This window comes from Gavia stellata, chromosome 16 (assembly GCF_030936135.1).
Source record: "Gavia stellata isolate bGavSte3 chromosome 16, bGavSte3.hap2, whole genome shotgun sequence".
In the NCBI taxonomy this organism is placed as follows: domain Eukaryota; kingdom Metazoa; phylum Chordata; class Aves; order Gaviiformes; family Gaviidae; genus Gavia; species Gavia stellata.
In genome coordinates this window covers 1,986,609-2,009,837 of record NC_082609.1, presented here as the reverse complement: position 1 = coordinate 2,009,837, position 23,229 = coordinate 1,986,609, and the positions used below count along the sequence as shown (strand labels likewise).

Here is a 23,229-nt window from a genome sequence, read left to right as displayed (position 1 = left end):
TTATTAGGCACATAATAAGTTTAAGGTTAAAGAGTAAAAGTAAAGATGACCACTTAAATAGTGTTTCCACAACAGTAAAATACATTGGTAAGTGACAAGTGAAAAGTTACACACATCCTGTAGTTCCACATTATACAACAAACTCTTACAAAAAATCTTTCTGTATAAATGTTCTACTTTAGCAGTAAAGAAAATTCAAAACATTGTCCCATGAATTTTATTAACCACTCTCTCTCTCTTTTTATATATATATATATATATTATAAATGATGTAGAAAGTGTTTAGAGTAATTCAGGATTAAAATATATAATTACTGGAATGAGGGTTACTCAGACTAAGATTCCCAGGGCAGAAAGTCTAAGCATTGTGTTTTTCTACCCATTCTAAAAAACTTACTCAAATCGAGAATTTTGTTAGAAAAATAAACGTTTCAGCATTCTATATACCACTCCTCACATTTGTGCAGGTACAGGGGAAGGTAGATGAGCCTCGAGCAGTCACCTTAGCCAATTAAAAAAAAATAAATCTAGAAAGCAAGTATTTAGCTGGTGGGTAAGATGAGTTCAGACAAGCAGTTACGGTCACTTTATACACGACTGCTCAATCACTGGGTTTAGAACAAAACATCTTACTTAAGGGATTAGTTGACTTTAACAAAATGTACATGGTAAGGTTACTTCCTTAAAACCTCCTGATAAACTCTGTACAGATAACAGCGAGTCGTTACACTGCAACCACCGAAGATGCTCATTTTCTCTTTCACTTTGGTCCACTCACACAATGTTATGAGAAGGGTCACAGGGTGGGAAACTCAAGCAACTTAACACATGAAAGCACCAAGTCCACTCTTGGCCTGAAAGTCTGTGTGTGATTAACTGAAAGAAACAAAACATAAAAAAGCATGAATTAAAGTTATGAAAATTAAACAAAACCAAAATGTAGCGAGATATGTTATAAACAAAAAAAGGGAGAGAAGGGCAAACACTGCTCGGGCATCTGGAGACTCACAGACGAGAGCACCCCCGGCACGCCGAGCCCCGCGCCACACACCACGACCTGCTTGGCAGCTGCAAGCGCAAAAGAGAACCTCAGCACAAGCGCTTTTATTTCCCCTCGACACCTGCAATTCGTCCATCTCCAGTTTTACTTACTAAAGCTACTAAAAACGCTCGTTGACCGAAGCCCCGGGCACAGCCTGAACCCCGCGCTCTGCCGGGGGAAGCTTTGTCGCCGGTCCCGGGGGAGGACACTGCCTGCCACCGGCTCCCCAGATCCCAGCTGCCTTCCAGCCCGGTTTGGTTGAAAGATCTCGGTAAGAAAGCTGGCAAAGACGTTCCTGCTGCTTGCCAGGGAATACGCAGATCCGCTTAATGCCCGTGCGGTCTGTGGGGGCAACATCAAACCGACCGCCTGGGATGCGGCAGTGGGGTGGGGTAGGGCTGTGCTCTCTGAGACACAGGTTTCACAAGACCCCCGGCTCCTTTTGATGCCTCCCAGATGAAGAGGGGGTCTGGGAAGACAGGTCACTGGCAAGGCCAAGGGGAGGCACCTTCCTTTGAATTTATTACTATAAATTTCGTTATCCTGCTAGAGCAGAAACCCCCAAAATGCCACACTTTGAACTAGCTCACAGGTTTGCAAAAAAAATACCGAAACCCTAATCCAAAACCACTTCCTCTCCCTAATTTATTAATTTTATTCCTGGTGACAGTGCACCTCCTCTAGCCATGCTCCAGGTGCTGAAGGGAGCCCCCCGGCCCCGGCACCGCACAGGGGTCCCCCCTGCACAGAGCACATGCTGTGGGTGCCCCTCGGTCCTTCATACTCTGCCCGAGCTGCGTTCTCCCGGCCCCGCTTCTGACGGTGGCTGCCCAGAAGAGGAAGGGCGTCCAGACTCGCATCTGTAGGTGGGCTAAAACCAGCAAAGCGCAGGAAACCTATTTCTATCACAGACAGACGGAGCAGAGAGGAAGGCGCAGCGTTTCCGCCTGGCCAGCGCACACACAGTACATCACCGCCGGAGCATCTCAGCGACCGGCATCGCTTGTGCAAGTTAAGAGCATCACCTCCTTCAAAGCAGACCGGGGCCTCAGGCTGCCCCGGTATTCAGCCCCTAATTCATGTGTGAGTTTAGCTGGATTAAACTCTATTTTCAGCAACATATTTTACAAAGCGCCTTGGACTCTGTGCGTGAGGTGGGACATGCCCAGAGCACACTGAGAAGTCTGCAGAAGAGAGTGCTTTGGTTTTGGTTTAACACCAACACATTTACGTTCGAAGGAAATACGTTAAATAATACGCAGTTATCTTCCACAGGAAGAAACAAATTACTAGCATGTCGGTAATGCAGAATGAGCTTCTCTGGTGCTGCAGTTCACAGCAGAGAAATGACAGACCACAAGATCTCATCAGCAACGTGAAGACGAAAGTTGTGCTGTCAAGAGCAAACTCGGGTGTTGCTACTCTTGATTTTTAGGGTTGGTTTTTTTTTTTCATCACTAAAAGGCTCAGAAAGCATTGCCACCAGCCTGTTCTGGATTTGACAGAATACAGTTCTGACACTTAAGCTCCTTCACGCAAGAGGAAGCGACAAAAAATGGTGGAATAACAGAATTATCAGCTTGCATGACGGCACGCTTCTCAGTTTGCTCCCTAGCCAGTGTTTCTTGAAGACTGGCTTGAATGGAAGCAGGATCGCCTGCCCCCTCCTTTTCTTCTTAAACCTGTTTGCCCCATTCCTGCTCTATCATTACACAACCAGGCAGCTGAAAGAGCATTATTTACATGCCCTCACTCCACACTCTTGCTGGCTTCAGCAATGTCAATTAACTCGCAGCAAGCTGAGATAAGAATTCTGCCTTTAGGGGAGAGGAGCTTTCTCGTAAGCAGAACTGTGTCTTGGAGCCCTATTTCACATGAAGCCCTAAGGAATTTCCAATGCATCCTCACTCTAAGCTGCTGTTTCCTTCTTTACAGCTCTGCCTCTGAAAATAAAGTAAGAGCACTCTCCAAAGAGGGCCCCAAGCCTACAGATCACAGCGAGGTAGTGTGTGACGGGGGACCTCACCTGTAAAGATATTACAGCTGCGTCAAGACTGTCCCCACTCCTCTCTGCTGGGGAGAAGATGCAGCTTATTTCTACCCACCTTCCCGTCTGTTTCCAGGAGCAAACGGTTCGCAGGATCCTTTGAGCTGGCTGTCACAGAGGCAAGGGCAAACCCCCCGGGACTCTTGGCCTTTAGAGAACGGCCCCAAATTGCGAATCCCTCCCACCTGCAGCCACAGGACTTCCCCAGGGTGGTGCCCAGGCACAGGTGGACCCTCTCTCTCCTCTGCTTTTGCAAAGAGTCAGAAGGGTAGGAATTAGGATTCCAAAATCCCCTTTTCCATTTGCTGTCTAAGCAAAAGCATCTGAGCAGACACCCGGCTTCCCAACGGCAGAGGAGAAAGACTTGAGTTCAGTCACTTACTTTTTCTTGTCTTTGTCCTTCTTCAGCGGCTGCTGTGAGGTAGCCTGCAAGGATTGGGACTGCAAGGTCTCCACCGCTACTTTCCGCCTATTGAAGGCGTTCATCTCTTCATCCAGCTCCCTCCTCTTCTCCTCCACCTTCCTTTTCTCTTCCTGGTGTATCCTTTTCAAGTGCTCAAATTTCTCATGCAGCTGGTAGGAGACAGACCCTCTGAGCATCACATCCAGCACGACCGTCAGGCTGCGGAGGCTCCCCCTGCCCCGCTGCCCCCGGGGCCGCAGTCACACCTCCCGCACGAATCCCCCCCACCCCACAGAGACCGACCAGCTGGCGGGGTACGGCAGCCAGCGCCCCTGCACTGTGCAAGCCCCTCGGCAGAGCTGACCTCTGGGCAATCACAGCCTCTTCGCTAAAAGCAGTGAAGACAATAAATTCAGCTCTGCCTGACACCACATATCAAACCGGGAGAAAGCGTGAGCCCTGGATAACTGCACTGAGGATCTCAGCTCGGTCTGCAGCCCTGCCGTGGGGCATTGTGGGCTCTTCCGTTCCTCGCTAGTTTTGCAGATGGTCCATTTATTTCCTCCCCAGTCACGGCAGCTGCCCGTGGCCTCACAGCACTGAGCCGGGGGACTCCAGCCCAGCTGCCCCCTTTATTCTGCTGTCCAGTGAGCCTCCAGGAGTGAAGTCTACCCAACATGGATGCTGACCAAAACGTCCTGCATTGCCCTTCACTCACCAGGCAGCAGCCGAGCCTCCTACACACTGCGCAGGATGGGGAAGACTGTTGTTTCTGAGGCACCTAAACCAGTGATGCTGTTCTGAAAACACTGGCCAATGTCCCCTCCTCTGAGTAGGGGAAGGTGTGTGTGCATGTTAGTGCTTTGGCTGGTGAGGTCTGCTCAAGAGCTGCATGTGCTTTCCAGGATTTGTATGCTGCCCAGACCCAGATCCTATGCTGGCTGTATTTTGGGCTCCTCTCACAGGTTTTTGGCACACCCACCTCTCTCTCCTTCTCCTTCAGCTCTGCCTCCGTCTCCTTGACTTTGTTAACAAACATTTGTCTCATTTCTTCCTCTTTCTTCTGGAGCTCGCCCAAGAACTCTTTCCTTTTGGTCTCATATGTTTCTTGGAGGCTGAGGAAGAAAGCAAACAAAATCCAGACTCTTTGGACACCAATGAGTTAGGGATGGGGAAATGCACGCCTGTCTGCGTTGCTTAAAGACAAACAGGCAGGGAAGGGAATGCCACCAAAGTCAGCTGCAAAGTTCAAATCCAGTGCTAGTATTTTCCAGCCCAGCATTGTGAATACCACCTACAAACCTCCCATTCTTTTGGGATGTCATTACCAAACTATTGCTCTAAACTGGTGCTAGACATGAAGGCCGCTCACCTGAAGGGCTGGCTGTCCGGATCCGTGTCCTTGAAGCCCATCTCTTCCAGTTTGCACCTCCTGTACAGCTCATAGTGGCGGGTGTGAGTCTGCTCCCGAAGATCCTCCATGTTGACTCGAATCAGCATTTCCCGCAGTTTCACAAAGTCACAGTGACTTTCATTCTCAACTGATGGAAGCAAAGAGAGAAGTCAGCGAACTGCACGCGTGGCGGGGGAGCACATTTGCACATGTCAATTAACTCCAGAGACTCCCCTCCCAAGGACCTCTACCTGTTGTCCCGCACAGGGCACAGCACAGCCCCTTGGAGGCAGAGATTCCCGTTGACCTTTACTACTTGCCGGTAGGAATGGGAATTCAAAGGAAAGGCTGGCCAACCCACAAAAGGCTGCACAGGACTCTTCTGCGCCGTTTAGCACAGGGCACTTTTGTGCGGACGCGCTGTTGGGAGGGCAGAGGGTGCCAGCACGTGCACTTGCACGCACAAGGGAGGTTTGCAGCGGGCGCCCGGCTCACAGCGCCTTACCTTGCACCACTCCCCACGGGTACTGCCGAGCTCTCACCAGCTTGTTCCCAACTTTCACTTCCTCCGTGCTGCCGACCACAGCGAAGGGCAGATGAGCCTGAAACAGAGCCAAGGCCAGGGACTCAGTGCGTGGGCTAACCCCTCAGAGATCAGCCTGACCATTAGAACCCCCTCGCCCAGGCACAGGACCTACTTCAAAAAGTCCTTCCTCTGAAGCTATCAATCTCCGATACTCAGAGCAGTCTCTACCATGAGCTGGGATATTACGACAGAGAGCAGCGTAGGGCCACAGCACAGCTTACTAGCAATGCTGGCTGGACTGAACTAGGTGGGGAAATATTGTAGGAACACCATGATCATTACTGATCTCCCTCTATCCATTTGTCAGGTTGTTCTTGCAGCTGTAGTCTCTCCACACGCCAAGAGCAGGGCACTCCCCGCCTGGCAGAAAGAAGCAAAGACATCCGTAAACAGGCCTTGGCACAGCAGTTTGTGTGTGGGCACTGGAAGGGACATGTGCAGGATACAACATGTGCTCACGGCTCTCCAAGTCTGCAAAGCACCAAGCGCAGTAAGGAAACCGGGCACCGTCCTCGGCATTGCAGGAGAGGAGCCACGGAGCAAGCGCTCCAGTAGGACGAGGCTGACAAAATCCTTCACGTTTAGGAGGAAATGGATCCAGAAGTGTGGAACTGGTAGAGAAGCGGCCAAAAATATTTTCATTGGAGGGGAGGGAAGAAAAAGAAAAACCAAGCAAGCGTGGTTCACGTCTTTCTCCCCAATGCACACAGCTTGCAATTATTTTAAAAAGAATGCATCCTCCAAATTTTTCACAAATTCAGCAAAAAAGAACTATTATAGGGAAAACACATATCTAGTTGACCCAGAAGTCAACTGGGTATTGACAGTTAAAAAAATAAAAGGGAGGGTGAGAGAAAAGACAAAGCATTTAATCAGAAACAGCTATGCAGAAAAATGTTCATTTTGATGAAAAAGCTACTTTTTATTTAAAAAATTAACGTGGAAACATTTCAGCTGTTTCTACTGCAATAGCTACACTCTGATTTGGGAGACAGGAAACTTGAAAGTGTTTTACAAATGCTTCAGTCAGGTCTGAATTTGATCTTTGAATTTCAAAAAAGACAACACAGAGTCTAACAATTTTTCTTCTTTATTTTCAATTGGGTTTTCTCTGCTCAGCCTCCATAAGTCAGAAGGCTAATGTAACTCTTAAATGTAAAATTTTTATTCAAAGTTTCTCCCTCCTCAAATGAAAAGAAGCCTAAAAGCAGACAGAATGAATTTTGAAGAAAGCATTTTTCAAAAATTCAATAAAACAAATTTTAGAGCCGAGCTGAGTTTCTCTAGAGAGCCCACAGATTAAATAAGAGCCACATTTTAATTAATTCTGTATGCAACAGCCTTAGGCGACTGTCAGATCCACAGCTCAACTTTCAAACAGATTTAGCATCCGGACAATCCTTGCCCTTCAAATGCATTTTTGTGCAGCAATTTAATTTGTCACAACTTCTGGAGGCAACGCGACTGGCAGCGTTACTCACGTTCATCACAGAGTTGATCTCAGCGACTGCTTCGTCATCTGTGGGGAACTGATAGATCTGCACACCATTGCTGACCAGCTCGCTCATTATCTTTATCTTGAACTTGTGCAACTCGCTCTTGGAGATGGTGTCTGCTTTGGCAATAATCGGGATGATATTCACCTACAGCAGAAGGAAGGAAGGAAAAATAACCAGGTGAGCAGCAGTCAGGCAAGCTCTTGGGAGCGCGGGTGCCCGCGGGCTGACCCAGGTCCTATCCCGGTGGCTGCTTTACATTTCACAAAACCACAAAGGTGCTACATTTTGCATGCGAACTGCAGCACAAGCCCAGCTGAACACTAGAGGGAAGAGTTTTCCAGGACTAATTTGGCTACAAGACTTCCCGATAAACCAAAGACAAACACCTTGCAATAAACACAAAACGAGCAGATCAAAGCCTCTGCTCTTGCCTATGTATTTTGTAACACACTTCGAGGGAGGCAGAGACAGCCTAACTGTCACATCTCGAGTTATCACCTATCCACTTCTGGCTGTGCTGACAAGCCGCTTTAGAAGACAAGCGCAAGGATGAAACACTGCAGCAAGCTGATGTGAAGCCTTCCCATGCTTAAGCAGAAAGAGCAGGGACTCCTCAGATGCTTTCACAGCAGCTGCGGATCCTTCCCGAGGACTCCCTGAGCCTCTCCGTGAGGATCACAACTCAGGCGTGCTGTGCGGATTAGATGGACCACCTGGGAAAGGTGCAGGGTGCCTCGCAGCAGACAGGAGATTTGTTTTCATGCTGTTGTTGCTCAGCTTTGGTTTTACAACAGCAGTCACCAAGCACAATACCCCGCGCGGCTTCACCCACCCCGGTTTCAAAGACACCCACAAGCTGCGGGGTGGGGAGGTCCCCCCGTGCCCACTACATACCAAGATCGAGAGCAAACAACGGCCACATCCCACATCCTTCAGGAGGGATGTGATTCACTGTGGCCTCGTACTTGGGAGAGCTACAGCGGGGCAGGATCTGTCACAGGAACCTCTATTAGATAATGCTGTTACACCCAGAAAAGCCAAGTGCAATACTGCAAACCACTGCTTAAACAACCACCAACAAAACTCGTCTGTCTGAACAGCGGACAAATTCATAGCAGTAAAACAGAAGAATTCAGACAAATGAGGGGAAAGTCTGATTTGCCATCGAACATTTCCCAACAGCCAACGCTTTTTGTCCTACAGAGCAGAAATTCATAGCAGCCATTTGGTCTCCAGTGCGTGCCCATTAAAATAAACGACCTTGCTTTCCCAGCTCAAGTTCTCTTTGTAGCTCAGTGTTTTTTCCATACTACTTGTTTTTTCTCCCCCCCTCTAGTTTAGCACTCACTAAATACAAGTGCATTTACTTGCTCCAAAAGAAAATAGTCTTAATTTGCTCATTGCAAAATCTGAGAGGATAAATTCTGTATTTCTCTCAGCCACTCATCTGGCCTCTTTTATCAAGGACCACAAACCTACACAGAACAAGGTCTGCTGCTCACTCCACTCCTCAGCAGGGCAATGTCCTCATTACAAAGGTAAAAAGGGCTGCAACCACAGCTGGGTGCCTCACTGACCTGCTAAGAGCTGAGGAGGCTTGGATCCACCATCTCGCCCAGAAGAAGGGTCAGCTGAGGGCTCACGTACCACCCGCTCAGGAGCGGTATCCGCGAGGGGAAAGGCACTGCCTGGGAGCTGCTGTGTGCATGGCTTCGTGCTCTCCAGCCAGCCGGGCACACTGACAAACCGGCACAAGGGGTGATTTTAGTCCATTTTCAGTTGGCCTAAGCAATTCCTCCCTCTTCTTCCAGAAAACACCAGCTCAGCCCTGCTTAGAGCAACACTGTAGAGCAACTTTCTTATGTCTCAGGGTAGAAGAGCAATATTCTCTATTTAAAGATCTAGTAATAAAATCATGAAGTTGACTACTGGAGTGTCATCCCACTGAATGTGACAGGCGTGCAGTGTCCCCTTGACTGACAGTCCATGTGCTGGAAGTCTTTGCTGGAGCCTGAATTATGACCAGAGGAAGTCTGTGCTTCAGACAAGACAGTGAACTCACATGCACACACATAAAATGCACCTCCTTGTCAAGTCATTCTGACCGCAGAGTTATTTCTCATCTCCAAAAATAAAACGTACAACAACGTGCCAAAATAAGTCAGTTGGTAGAAAATAGTTTTGCTAATATAATAAGGCTACATGTGTTTTCACACTGTGAAATACAGCTGTATTTTTCCCCATCTCCAGAGTGTTCCTGAATGCAAGTCCCAGCGAAGCCAACAGGCAAATCCTACCCTGGAAGCCAAACAGCAGAGGCACAAACCGGCCTGAAGCATCCCCACGGGCCAGTGACCCGCCTTGGATGTGTCAGCTCACGAAGGGCAAGCAATTAGCCACAGCTCGTAAACAGCACACGCTGGCTGGAAACCATCCAGGGACAACAACCAGGGCGCCCCAGGATGCCCACGGCAGCACACAGCTGTGCCGCCACCTTCCAGGGCAGAGCTGTGGTTTAAATCGATAAATCACCTTCTCATCCGATACAGATGCAATTTTATTTATGTTATTTATCTCCTCCTTTTCCCAGGTTAAACCCAATGGAAAGCCACCCCCTGCCAGGTCATACATGCTTCCCACCTACCAGCCAGGCAGCCACATTTCATCTACCTAGAACCACTTCTGAAGATGCTTCTAGCTCTCTGGCTGTAATCAAATACCCGAGACAACAGCTGGCCATGAGCTCAGCCAAACAAATATTGTATTACAGTACAAGGGAAGAATTGTTTAGAAAAAAGCCTTACCCAGAAGGGATTTTGTAAACTTTACGCTAAAAGCAAGATTCATTATTGAAATCGTCACACAGATTCAAAAGCCTGCCCAACACCTGATGCCATGCCACCGGTGTGCTAAAGCAAAGGTGTAACTGGGCCAGGTTCCTACAAAACCCTTGTCAAACTAGTCTCAGAGGCTGAACCAGCAGGGCACGCAGCAAAGCATTGCCTCCGATACACCTTTTGTCTCCACGGGCTCCATTCTTCAACTGTAAAACAGGGGCCACCAGCCATGTAAAGCTTCCCAAGAGAAAAGCCAGGTCAGGTGTGCTCACACGGCGGCAGACGTGCGTCAGTGCGCATCACGTCACCTCTCTGCTCAGCCACGGTAACCCCTCGCTGTTACCAGTCTGGAGCACACAGAAAGCTGCCTGGGGTTTGCTGACACCCCACTTCACTCCGCACATGTGCACAAATGGTTCATGTGTACTAAGAAAGGGGCACAGCACTGTCACGCACAAATCTTTAAGGAGTGCCTGGAAAGCACCTTGATGTCCTGGGATGACATTGATGCAGAAATGCAACATAAACCCCTGACACCCAGAAAAGATCAATGGTCTCTACTTGCTTATTCATTTCCATGTGTGTGCTTGTGTGAGGCCACCACACCATGAAATCCAAGATGTTCTCACACTGTGGTAAGAAGCAGATGAGAGCAAAGGGATAAAAGGACTTCAGAGAGGGACTATGCAAGTGGAAGTTGAGAAGTATAAAAAGCTTGTGTGCACACAAAGTTCCCATCTCTGCACAAGCACAAAGGATTTATTTTGGTACTACCCAAGGACCACATTAAAGGCAGCCAGGGGGAGATGTGAAAAGTAGGGAATGCAGAAGGAAAAGGAGAGAAAAGCTTTGCGGGACCACCAGCACCAAGGGGAATCGTGCAAAAGCTTTCCTCCAAACATATTTCTGGGAACATGTAATGCTGGCACCGTGCCAAGAGACAAGAGTTTATTAAGGGAAAGTTTTTGGATCCCTGATGAAGTGAGTGTAACAGCCACCACGGTTACAAACAGCCCACTGCAATGGGAAGCCAGTGCCTGCTCTGGAGTGGGGCCAAGGAAAAGCAGGCCAACAGCCCCGGGTGGTGAGGGCAAACAGCAGGGACCCCACAAGGGGCAACTCTGCCCACCAGGAAAGACCGACAGAGCTGCACGTGGACAACAGCCAGAGGAGAGAGCATTCCCTCAACGTGACCCAGGGGATCCCCAGTTACTGCAGGGTCCCAGCTGCCTTGCCTCCCCCTCCGTAGGCTGATCAGCATCTGCCATCCAGAAGGAACCACCTTGCTGCTAAAATACTGCTCTGAAACCTAGGAAATTCTTGCGAAGAAAAGAAGAGGTGCTGCTGCCACTGGTGACCTTTGAAGCCTCCTGCAGCTCCCTGGAAGCCAGCTGGAACAACCAAAAGTGTGTCAGAAACCTCCTCCAAGCTGCAGGAATATCAGCGGTAGCCGGTTAAGTAGCCCACTGCCCCCTGCGGCAGAGTAGCTTATGCACAAAGAAACAACCCACAGCTATACCCTCTCATGACCCACTTTTAGGATTCCTATGACCTTGAGAATTTCTCACCCTATTTACATTTTCAGAAGATATTGTGGTCTCCTATCCAGATCACCTGGCACTACCAGCAGTGACAGCTCACGCACTCCCCGTAAGCCAGCATGCACAGCCAACGCTTCTCTTCAGCCCTTGTCTCCTCTGTACTGACCACCACCTTAGGGTGCCTACAGTTCTGGTGGTTCTCAGCCCCTCTATTCCTGCTGACAGGTCAGGACAGCAGAGGTGGCTCCGCAGTTTCCAAAATTCAACTGCAGGAACAGGAACACATCCTTACCTGCACACCTGTAAAGAAGAGCTAATAAAGATGCAGCTGATGGCTTTAATAAATATGAACTAATCCGAGTAAGATTCTTACAGTGATGGACACTCTAGATTTCACACAGCTAGCTGGAAAACAGGTTTTTCACCTGCCATTTTTCAGGAAAACCAGTGAGAAAAAAAAAGCACTGGACCTCAGCAACCCAAGAGGGCAGACGAAGTTTTACCAGAGTCCTAAAAATGGCTCAGCTATCATGCAGGAAGGAGTCCAGCACTTACATGGAAGAAACAAAGCCTTCCGCATATTAACAGAAGCATCACCACTTCCAGAAAGAGGGACCATGGCTTCCAACACCTTACCTTGCTATCCAGCTTCTTCATTGTCACCAGGTCCAAGGACTTGAGTGAGTGCCCGGTTGGGGTGATGAAGTACAGGCAGACATGAATCCTCGTGTCATGATAGTTGAAGAGAGATCGTCGGATTTTCAGCTCTTCTTGCAAATAATTTTCAAACTGCGTATCAATGTACTCAACTATCGGCCTGTAACTAAAACCATACCATTAGCAACCCAGATACTGGAGCTCAAAATTAAACATTTTGAAGGCTTAAGGAGTTCTCCTAGACATACCGTGGTATCATTTAAAAAGTAGTTACAAGACTCGAACAATTTAGCCTTACAGCAGGAGAAGTGTGGCATTTACACACAGACCTTATAATCCAACGGTTGCTGGCATGTCCTGAGACTGCACTGCAAAGTCTAAGGACAGTGGAGCACGGAAAGACGACTACTTCCACAGATCAAACTTTGCCCAGACCTCAGGCCTCAGCCATCTGGCTGCAGCAATGCAACATGACCAAGGAGAGACCTTGGAGTCCCAGAAAGCCTTTACCTGGGGCTTGAACAAGATGTCTGTGTAATTAAATGAGACAGGTCCAGAGACACTGATCACTGCCAGAACAGATAATTCCCAACTCTGCACTGAGGACAGCTTGTTAACTGCTCATGCTCCTGGAGGACACCATTCTCTGCTGGAAAGACCTCCTATGACCTCTCTTTTTGGCACCTCACCCAACTCCCTCTACACTTAGTCCCCAGAACCAGAGCCACTGCAGGGAGCTTCTCTGTTAAACAGAAACACAGACATCTCCTCTGCAACGCTGCAAGCAGGACTGCAGGCAGTTCACGTCTAAGCACCAGAGGCAAGCCCAGAAATGCCAAGCAGATGGCACGAGACCTGCCTTTCATCTTTATTTATCTGATCCCCAAATCCAACCGCATCCACAATCGTTAGCTTCAGGTGGACGTTGCTCTCCTGCAGGTCGTAGGTCCGTGGCCGCAAGCGAACCGCGCTCTCATAGTGACTGGCTTCCTCCGTCTCAAACGTGGTATTGAAGAGGGTATTCATTAGCGTGGATTTCCCAATGCCGGTCTCACCTAGGAAGGAGAAATCATCAGCTCACTGCAGCATGAATTTGTCACAGGTACTTCAAAGAACATTAATTACAGAGCAGAACTAAATTGTACTGTGAAAAGTTACTACAAATTGCTTGTGGATAGACATATAATTGTCACAAAGGTAACTGCACTCTCGAAGGCCTCCCATGCTTAACGCAAAGCTAGCACAGAGCACTTTGGTCTCATCTCTGCAGTGAGGATCATACAGCACAGGAAAACACACTATCTTCCCCTCCACCTACCCTGACTTTGCTTGGGAGCCTGCACCAGAGAAGCTGGGAAGAATACAATTTTAGTAGAGTCTTAAGTCTTCAGATGAGAAGGAGTAAAACTCAGCTGCTCCTACTGACAAGGACTATCTGGGTCAGTTGTTGGCTGTCCCAAACACAGCGACAGCTCCAGGCAACACTGCAGATCAGCATGAAGCGATGGGTGTTCGGCGTGCTGTGCAGGGGACAGGGGAGTCTGACAATGAGGTTTCCTCTCACTCCTTTCTGTGAGATTCCCGACTAACAGGCTTCTTTACCACTTTCTGTCTTTGCTTTATCTTGCTATTAAAGTCTCTGGGGACCTGCCTTCTTTGGGAGCAGAGACCCCTGTGAGGAGGGAATCTGGGGGCCTATTTCAGTGCAGAGAAACAGGCAGATGGCAAGTTGTCCTAGCAGGTCCAGAGCTATCAGACTGAAAATCTCTTTTCACAGCAGAAAAGACGCTGGATGAAGGTTTCATGATTTCGCTGTGCAGCTGAACTTTGGTCTGCCTAGAAGCCTTAAAGCAGCTTGTCCTTCTTCCACAGCCTCAACCCTGTAGTCCCACATGTCCCATTAATAACTGCCAAAGGACTAAAGCCCATTCTGCTGTAACCCCTTCCACCTCCATCCACACAGCAGCTACACCAGTCGGCTCTGTGGCTCTTTTACTCTCCTCTCCGAAAAGCACCGCAAGCTCCGCACAAGGCACTCGGTGAGCTGCTGAGATCTGGCTCGGTACATGCAAACTGTCCAAGATGGACCCATTCTGCACAGACACATCACAGACAGCACGTCTATACTTTGAGATGATAGGGCCACCTGTGCAGCAAACAGAATTGGCCAAACTGGAGGAAATCAGCAACAAACTCTTCCGTCACATCAGGCATGAGCTTCCACAGGCATCCAAACAACCTCAGCAAGAGAGCAGCTGCCTGACAGAGAGCAAGAGGTGCTGCTCTGCCCTGAAGAGCTCCAGCTGCACAGGGAGATCTTGCAACCCAGCTGGTTTCATCTCTCATTGCTCTTGATTTCTGGAGTTTCCCTTTAGTATTTCTGTTTCCTTCAAGGCTGCCTTGTTGCCCCATGATTCTTCAGGCCAGATCAGCCAAGGGGAGACGAGAATGGTGTTTAAGGGAAACCAAAGTGAAACCAATACCAAAATGCTATATAGCATCTGTGACACAGAGGCCAAAGCATGATAATATTTTCAGAGGCCATGTTCCACGGTGCATTTTTACTGTGGACCTCAGCAGAACCCTGTGCTGGAGCAATGAAGCAGGGCACTTCCGAGGTATCTTCATCTTTCCAGTAGCAGAAAAAATTCTGCCAACTTGAACCTCCGAGATATGCAGAGGGAGAGAACACGGAGTCAAGAGGGGATGGCAGAGAAACTTGCTAGGGAGAGAATAGTTGTTGGGGAACCAGCAGAGGCAAGATTAGAAGTTTCCCATCTGTAACCCCCCTGTTCCAACAGCCATTGAGGGACACCTGGGATGCATCACAAACCAAGCTCCATCCCAGAATATTTGGCTCACAGGCTGTGTGTGAGCCAGAAAGGCTTTGAACTGCCGCTCCTGGTAACAAAACGAGACTCTGATATTTTCCAGATTGGGCCCATTTAAACTCCTCATTCACTACACGCAGCTCTATTGGCCATGGGAGTGAAGAGAGGCAAAATCCAAGGAAATAGCCTTCTACTCCCCGCTCATTTCCCAGGCGGTCTTCTACCGAGCGCAGCCCCTCTCGCTGAACCCAGCCACCTCCAAGGAGCCCTACAGTGGACGTGCCGATGGGCAAGCAGGAGGGTCAGCAAGTTTCTGTTTGAGGGAGGTGCCATTCCTGCTGCCAAGGGGTTTGGGCTTTTTCCTTCTTCAAGGTTCTGCTCTTCACTGGAGAATAAATACCTCATGGTGCTCAGAACAGCGCAGAGGCACACACTGCTTCCTACCAGCTGTTGCTAAGAGTTGTGCAAGGAAATAAAGCCAGCCTGGTGCTCTAGAGTAACGTGAAAGGAATCACATCAATAGTGAGTTCTCCATATAAGCCACATTCTCCTGTTCAGTTATGGGCACAGTTGGGAGCAGGAACTGGCAAACAGGGGTACAGGGGTTTTTTCCCCCGTGCCCTCTTGTCCAAAAAAAAAAAAAAAAAAAAAAAAAGCCGCAGTAATTTTTTCCAGTGTTCCACAAATGGTATGGCCAGATGAGAATACAGGAGTATCCATTCTGGTGTCCCCAAGAATGACACTAATTAAAACCATATTGCCCTCTGCTGCCGTTACCCTTCTGCTACGGAAGAAGTCTATGAAGTGATCTCAGCCATGCTTTTTACTTGTGGTTTGGATATGCAAAAGTGGCTTAGGTATGGCACAAGCACCTTGTTAAGTTGTCAGGGTTTTGCTGCACAGTCTATACAAAGCCATATTCTCTTTGGGCAGATTGAGGGCCAGGCAGGGAGCTGCTGTCTCTGGATGTATTTCTGCTGGTCTAGCAGGTTACAATACTTCAGAAGTCATACACAATGCAAGAACCAGCCAAAGTAACAATAATGCTCATCTTATCACTGGAAGGAATTGGTTTCTAGTACTCTAGCCAGCATTGCCTGCTAGATCACGTCAATACCAAATTAAAAAACAAGAATATAATGAGGTTATTTTGAAGAGAGCCTGTCACACCTGCTCACAATCTTCAAGACATACTTTACAATCAATAAAACCAGGAACACTCCCTTCCCCTTTTTCTAGCACAGAGATGGTCATGCTTCAAGCCCTCTGACTCACCCTGGGAAAGCATTAACCAGGCACAGCTCGGATACAAACCTCTTATCCCTAGCTTTGGGGTGCAGGCTTACACTCAGAAATGACCGAGTTACCACCAGCAGCTCTCAGCTAACACGTGGTGCATCTGACTGCATCTACTTGGACACCGTATTCACCAAGAAGCTGCTCGTGCCAGCCACCCCAGTTCGCAAATGGAAATCTTTAACTTGCCACATACAGTCTTCCCTTAATCCTTCCTATTCCAAAGCTACTGCAGCAAAGGAGATGAGCAACACCTCACTGATTACGGAAATTCTTCTGGTTTGACCCCAAAGGCTCAGCCACTTGGACCTCCCTGCAGCTCCTGCACTGGTAGCTCAGCTCCATGCAGAGCTGGACAGTCCCACACCCGTTTCCTCCCCTCCTCACCAAAGGCAGAAAGTTGCTATATTAAAGCTTTTCCCAAAACTCTCTCTAATTTTGGGCAATGAGTCTCCAACAGTCACTTGTGAAAGTCACAACTCAGAAGCACATCAACCTCCAGAGAGCTCAAGTTCATCGAAATCATTATGCACTTTTTTTTAGAGAGTTAGGCATTTCTGACTTGCTTAAAGTCACTGCTGAGGCCCGTGGCGCAGCAGGACACACAAGAAATCCCGGTCCCAACCTCACCGTGCCCCAGCTCAGCCCACGTCTGTTTGCAGAGGACCGTGCTCACCCACACAGAGGATGTTGAAGCTGAAGCCTTGTGTGACAGACTTGCTGACCAGCTGATCGGGGAGACTGTCGAAGCCGACATGGCCCCCCAGGGAAAGGTTCCTCTTCTCTTCATTCTGGTAGGGAGGGAGAAGCAGCCAGATTAGCAGAACTGCGCCGAGATGGCAAATCAGAGACACGAGAGGAACCACCAAGCCCAAGAAATAACCACCCTCCCGGGCACTGCGGAGCCACCGACACAAACCCTAACGCTGCCCGCAAGAGCTTGTGTTTTGGCACGCCACAGCACAAACCCTCCAACAGCCACCAACAACAGAAAAGGAGAGGGAAAAATACTGACCTTAATGGGGAATGGGAAGAACTAAGCTACCAGGCTACAAAGAAAAGAAAACACTAGCATGAGCTCCAACTACATGCAGCTGGGAGAAATACCCACCACGATGTGTTTTAGCACTCATTTCTCCTTGTCCTTTTCTATTTTATTTTCTTAAACCCTCCAGCACTGAATTCAGCTTGACAGACTGCATTTTCCCCCCCGAGTACTGGATATTTCTCCCTTTGCTATTGCCATAAGCAGCGTGGTTTTGTTCGCTCATGCATCCAGGGGTGCTGGTCGCACAGGCAGGGTGAGGAATCCTCTTGCTTTACCATCTGTGACCACACAGTTTTCCACCGTTTCTCTGCTGTTCCTGTTCCTGCCTCCCCCATATGCACTTTGTTCTTCCTTCTGTCTCCCTCCCCCAGAGAAAGATGAAGCTGATCACCTGTAGGAAGCTTTGCTTAGAAACTAAGACAATAAATATCTGAGGAGACAACAGGTCTATGCTGTGTTGTACAGAAAGGCAGCCCAGATCGGCTGTAAAGTCCAGAAGAGAGGAAACAACAGAAGGGTCATTTCTCTTTCTAGTAGTTAAAACAGGAGAGTTTGGATTTGCACAGTATTTCAACGGGTGTTGCCACCTCTCCACATAACCAAACAACGCCGTCCGAACCCAGAGACCAGACCACTGCCCCTCCAGCCTTTCAAACCCTCTTAGCCTTCCACAGAGAAGCAAGGATACGCGATTTCAGACTATGATTCGTTCACCCTCACAGTTTCTTTGGTAAATGAGTCTGTTTTTCCTTAATCACCAGCACACAGTGGAAGATGGGGATGGAAAAAACATCTGCCTTTTGCCTGGCTCAGGTTCTTCCATCCCCGACAATTCATACTTAATGTCCCAGCACTAAGACCATAAGACAAGAGCATACCCTCAGAAGAGCCTTAGTGGGCTGTCAAACTTTAAATTAACTCAAGAGGAAACTAAAAGAAATGACATGGTAAGCCTTGCGTATTGCTCTATGCCTGCAATAGGATTGCTAAACAAAACACGAACCTTTGTTCAACTGCATCTCGAGTCAAAGCCCCCTTTAGCTCTACCTTTGGTAGAACAAATATTCTCAGCTTTGTAAAATAAACCATTTAAATCACAAGAACAACTTGTGAACAGCAGAAGCAGCTCCTGTGTCTCACATACAAGCCTTCCGGCTGTCCTGGTTAGCATTTGTTACCAGCTTTCAGATTATTTTAGCCCAGTGCTCTCCCAAGGGACTCCCTGGAGAGAAACACATCCAAAGCGTAGCTGGGCTCCTGCGATCAATTCTGTTTCATCCCATCAGGATCGATCATGCTCACTAACTAGTGGGAAATAGCAATCATTTAAGGTTTTCCTGTGGGAGAGACGGCATCAATTAAGGTTTTAAGGTGGCCAAGAGTTTACATGAATTAAAAAAGGCCCCTAAGACACGGAAACCTCCAAGTTGTAGTTTCTTCCATCCATCTGTCACCACATGGAGCTGCTAAAGCCCAGACTAACACCTCTGCAGGGACAGACCTCAGCTGCAGGATGATTCCCCAGCACACAAGGAGAAAAGCGAGTCCGTGCTGATCCGGGCGGCCCAATGCTCAACCGCAGATCCAGCACGGGATGGTGCGACTGCACCGGGAGGGGAACTTGGGCACATGTGTGCTGGGAAAGGGCTCAGAGTTGTTTAGGTTTGGTTTTCCTCTTAGGGAGGAGACCGTCACACGGCGCAGGAAGCCACTGCATGCACCAGCAGAGCTCGGGGGGCTGCCTCGGGCTCTCAGCCCCATCCCCTCAGCACCCCCTTCTCCTCTCCCCCCCAGCCACCACCTTACAGAGCTTAAAAAGCCAGTTCCCACCACTGCAACCCAGCGACAGCCAAGCAAGCCCTTCCCACAGAAAGTCAGAGTTTGATGGTTACGCTTTGCGTCTTTTCACTTTAAATAATAAACAAAAACAAGCAAACAAAAACACAAACCAGAAGCCTGGGATGACATTTTGGATGGAAAATAAATAAAGGCTGCCGATGGCTGTGATTAGGCTGAGAGTGCCCGAGGCTGGGAAGAGGTTTCCAGGCAACAGGCAGCACCACTGCTCGGGATTTTAAAATAGGCTCCAGCTCGGCAAGGCTGCATTTTAAAATAGGCTCCAGCTAGGCAAGGCTGCATTGAGAACTCAGTCATGCTTCAGCCGGAGGAAACCCAAATGCATTTTGCACAGGGCTTTCTTTTTCTCTTCTTTTTTTTTTGGCATTTGGTTGCTGTTCGTTACGGGACAAGAATAGACTTACTCAAAACTGCTCACCATCTCTTAAAGCTGCTAAACCAGCGAGCCAAACTTCAGTAAAATATTTTTGTCAGTGACCTTGAAATGCACAGTTTCCCTTTATTTCTGTAAGTAGCAATAATAATCTGGTTCAAGTCCAAGACGCTGCTGATACCAAAGCAGAAAACCATTTGCTGTGCTTGCAGTGCGTTCAGCTGTCATTCAGCCTCCAACGGGATTTTGCTGTTGTTGCTCTGTTAGGACAAACAACGGCAACAACTGCTGGAAAGTAATAGGACTAAGAAAAGAAAGAAAGAGAAAAGAAGTTTTCTCGTTTTATTCTTTCCTCCAATCCATCGAGCTTACAAACTTGACAGCCTTGCCAATACAACCTGTTTTTCTGCACACTTGTGTTGTTTGGTGCGTTGACCTGCGCTGGAGAGGAACCACCACCCCGCTGAGCAACCACCAGCACTTCTTCCTGCATCTACCTGCAATCGATTTGCGAGTCTCACCCCGAATGACTAACCCTTCTGGCCAGCTCCCGCTCGCCCAGGGTAGCTCAAGGACAGCTTGACATGGTTCACCCGCTAGTAAAGACAACAAGGTCACATCAAAATTGCATTCTTTCCAGCAGAAGCAGCCAGCTCAGTATAAACAACCAAGCCGGAATATAAGTGCTGCAATAAACGAAGGCAGCAGTAACGCAACAAGGGGGGGTGTGTGTGTGTTGGTTTTGTTTTAAACAAAAGCTAAGAATTTCCGTAGGACTTTTTCCGCGTTTGGTGCCAGCGATGCGACTGCCCTGCAGGACAGGAGCAGGCAGGTTACGTGGCAGAGCTGGATGGGATCGGCCATGGCAAGAGCCAGGCAGAAACACAGCCCTGCCCCTTCCAGCTGCCCTGGTCTCTGCAACACTCCCGCCCTCCGCAATACCCGATGATAATTAGGTCCCTCATCTCACGGCCTGGAGAAGTAACTCTCCTGCTTCTTACCAGGCAAGACCCCATTCTGCGGCTGCAAATAACCATGAGGCAGTCAAGCTCTCCTGAAGGCCATTTGGTCATTTTGCAACATGATAATTAAGAGTTTGCGATGGCTCCGAGTGCGAGCTCTCACCATAAACAGCCACTGCAGCCCTGAACATCACTTCTTGGGTCACTAACGGCATCCTGTGATAGGCAACTACCAGGGTTTTACTTGGAGCCTTTGAACGTGCTCTTTGAAGATCTTCTGTAGCTTGAGCTGATCTTCAGGGCTTGAAGCAGAGACATAAGGGGATAATTTGTATTTTGAATCTGGAATTTCATGGGAAACAAAAGATTCATCAGAAGGTCAGAGCAGAATTTATTAATTTTCAATTCCAAAAGTCCTTTAGTCCATTTTCACAGATGCTCTGGCCGGGCCGAGAAGCAGACTCTGTCAAGGCAACAGGCACACAAATGGCACCTGGGGGCACAGCCACAGGAACAACAGCCACCCCGGAGGAAAATCGATCTTTGGCTCTGGTTCGACAGCTACATCACAGGACCCTTCTCCTGGCACGCAGCAGAAAGCCTGTGCTACCAAGGGTACGTCTGACGGCCACACTTAGCTGAGCACCACAAGAACTGAAAAGAAACCCTCAAACATAGTGCTTCAAACCTGCTGTAAGGCACCAGCCACCCCAGCTCCCGGACACGCTCCGCTGGAGGCTGGGGATGCATTTGGGATGCACGACAGCACGCTGGCCCATTCCTGTGGCCACACCAGCACGAAGCTGCACAGGGAACCGAAAACAGCATTTCAAGCCTACATCAGCTTCCTAAGCCCATCCACAGCAGGGTCCCACAAACTGTGCCATGCAGCAGGACCACGGGGCTGGGAGGAAGCAGGGGACAGCATCGCTGCGGGCACGGGCAGCTGGCCAGAAACCACATCCACAGAAGATGGTATGGTATTTGGCCCTTTATTGCAAGTGAAACAAGAAAAGGCAGAGAAACACAATTGGAGAGACCAAATCCAGATCCCTATAGGAGGGTCAACACAGTATTCACATCTTAACTAGGCTCTTCCTAGTAGACAGCGGGATTAAAGAAACCTGTGAGGAGAAGTGGCACAGGCTACAGCATCAACTAGTGTGCCTACAATCCTTTAAAAAAATAAAAATCTCATCACAGTTTCTCTTCTTCCAGTCTCTTCATGTTTCACCTCCAAATTAGCATCAGTTTCACTTTGCGTCATTACATTTTTCAGCAATTTCTCCCAGGAAAAGTTGCTTTATCACTGCCTGCGCAACCCACAGGGGATGTCGGCAGCGAGAAGACCAGCTCCACATTGAGCTGCCCCTCAACTGCATAGGTTTCCTAGCTGGGGCTCCTGGAGCAGAGCAGAGCAGCTCACTCCGCTTTTAGATGTGCTGCCCCTGTTCTCTTTGCTTTCACACCAGGAGCAGTATGAACAGACTGGAACTTGGATATAAAAGACCATTCTGACATCATTTGGTTAAAAAAAAGAAAAAAGATATTGAGAAGTAATCATCTTTCAATTAATCTCAACAGAAAATGCTCTTTGGTGACATATGCTTGTGTTTTCTGCTTGAGACAACCCTCAGTTGTTTTTCTGAATGAAGCAGGTGAAAGCATATGGGTAAACAAAAGTGTAATTGAACGCCACAATTGTAAATGGTGATATTTATTTTTTTAAATGGCGATATTTTATTTTTTTAAGAACTTGGCATGATGGGAGTTGTAATGTAAATCTTGGCCCCTGCTACAGCAGGCTCATCAGCGTACAAGCAACTTGTGAATGTGCCCTGTAAAAAAGAGCGAAAACCAAAAAATCATGTGGCTTAGCTGTTTATCAGCTAAACCATTACTTCGTGAAGACTCCTGGTTTTATACCCTGAGGGACAGCACAGCACTTTTCTGTATCTAAGATGCCTTTTGCCATTTCTATGGCCCAACAAAACAAGATGAACAGCTGACATTTTCCAAGGCAAAACAGCAAGGGCCTACAGGGAAAAAAGGAGGAGAAACTCAGTCCTTTCTTCTTTCTGCTAAATGAAAAGGGCTTACGCTTGAGCAATGACCTTCAACCCAAAGGATCTGCTGCTCCCAAACGCTCCCTCCGCACCTCCGCAGGCTTTGCACCGCCGACCCATGGTCTCCCCAAGCTGTGGCCAGGCTGCAGCCCCCCAAACGCCAACGCTGCACTCAGGGGAGAGGCACGGCTGTTCAGATGAGAGCTTTCTTGTTCCAAGAGCTCACAGGCTGCGGTATTTCAGGTCCCTCTCCTCCTGGGCTTTTTCCATTTACGTTTTACACACACACGCTTATAAAATAGCAAGAGGCAACAAGACAACATCTGCACAGCGCTTTTCCATAGTGTTTTAATTCCCACTACCGAGGCACACTTTTGTTTATAAATTCCTCAATCCTGGATGACATCTTGACCTTAAATAATACCAAATCCTCCAGGACTTTGCAGCATGGGTCCCCCCCAACCTGGGTACAGTCCATTACCTTCACACCAATGCCTTGCTCTATGGCACTGGATATACCCACGGGCGCATCGTTTCGCACTGCGGTAGCACACACAGACGTGGAGTCACGGATCAGTGTGCCAGGCACCCCGCAAAGTGCAGAGCACAGACAGATCCTCTCCCGTCCAATTTACAATCAAATCAAAACAGAAAGATAAAACAGCGCTAGCAGACAGATTGCGGCTCCCTGATCAGCGTGACTCAGAGACCAGCAAGAGGAAGAGCAGGGAAAGCTCCGCACGGCCGCGGCGCCTTTGGCAGCGCTCCCGTGGCAGGACAGAGCGGTCATC

General features: G+C 48.5%; 1 protein-coding gene across 2 annotated transcripts in view; it reads right to left on the bottom strand.

Annotated features, from left to right (window-relative positions):
* Positions 1-259: 259 nt before the first annotated feature.
* The window catches only part of SEPTIN8 (septin 8), a 34,192-nt gene continuing 11,222 nt past the window's right edge, over positions 260-23,229 (bottom strand). Inside the window, exons 2-10 of one of the 2 annotated variants that reach the window (XM_059825538.1) lie at positions 16,809-16,923; positions 12,865-13,060; positions 11,985-12,171; positions 6,953-7,114; positions 5,391-5,487; positions 4,865-5,033; positions 4,475-4,607; positions 3,472-3,662; positions 260-876 (exon numbers count right to left, since the gene is read on the bottom strand). In XM_059825538.1, the coding sequence (XP_059681521.1) occupies positions 873-876; positions 3,472-3,662; positions 4,475-4,607; positions 4,865-5,033; positions 5,391-5,487; positions 6,953-7,114; positions 11,985-12,171; positions 12,865-13,060; positions 16,809-16,923 (1,254 nt within the window). In that variant the 3' untranslated portion in view covers positions 260-872. The remainder of the gene's footprint in view (positions 877-3,471; positions 3,663-4,474; positions 4,608-4,864; positions 5,034-5,390; positions 5,488-6,952; positions 7,115-11,984; positions 12,172-12,864; positions 13,061-16,808; positions 16,924-23,229) is intronic. The other variant, XM_059825539.1, reaches the window with a different exon arrangement.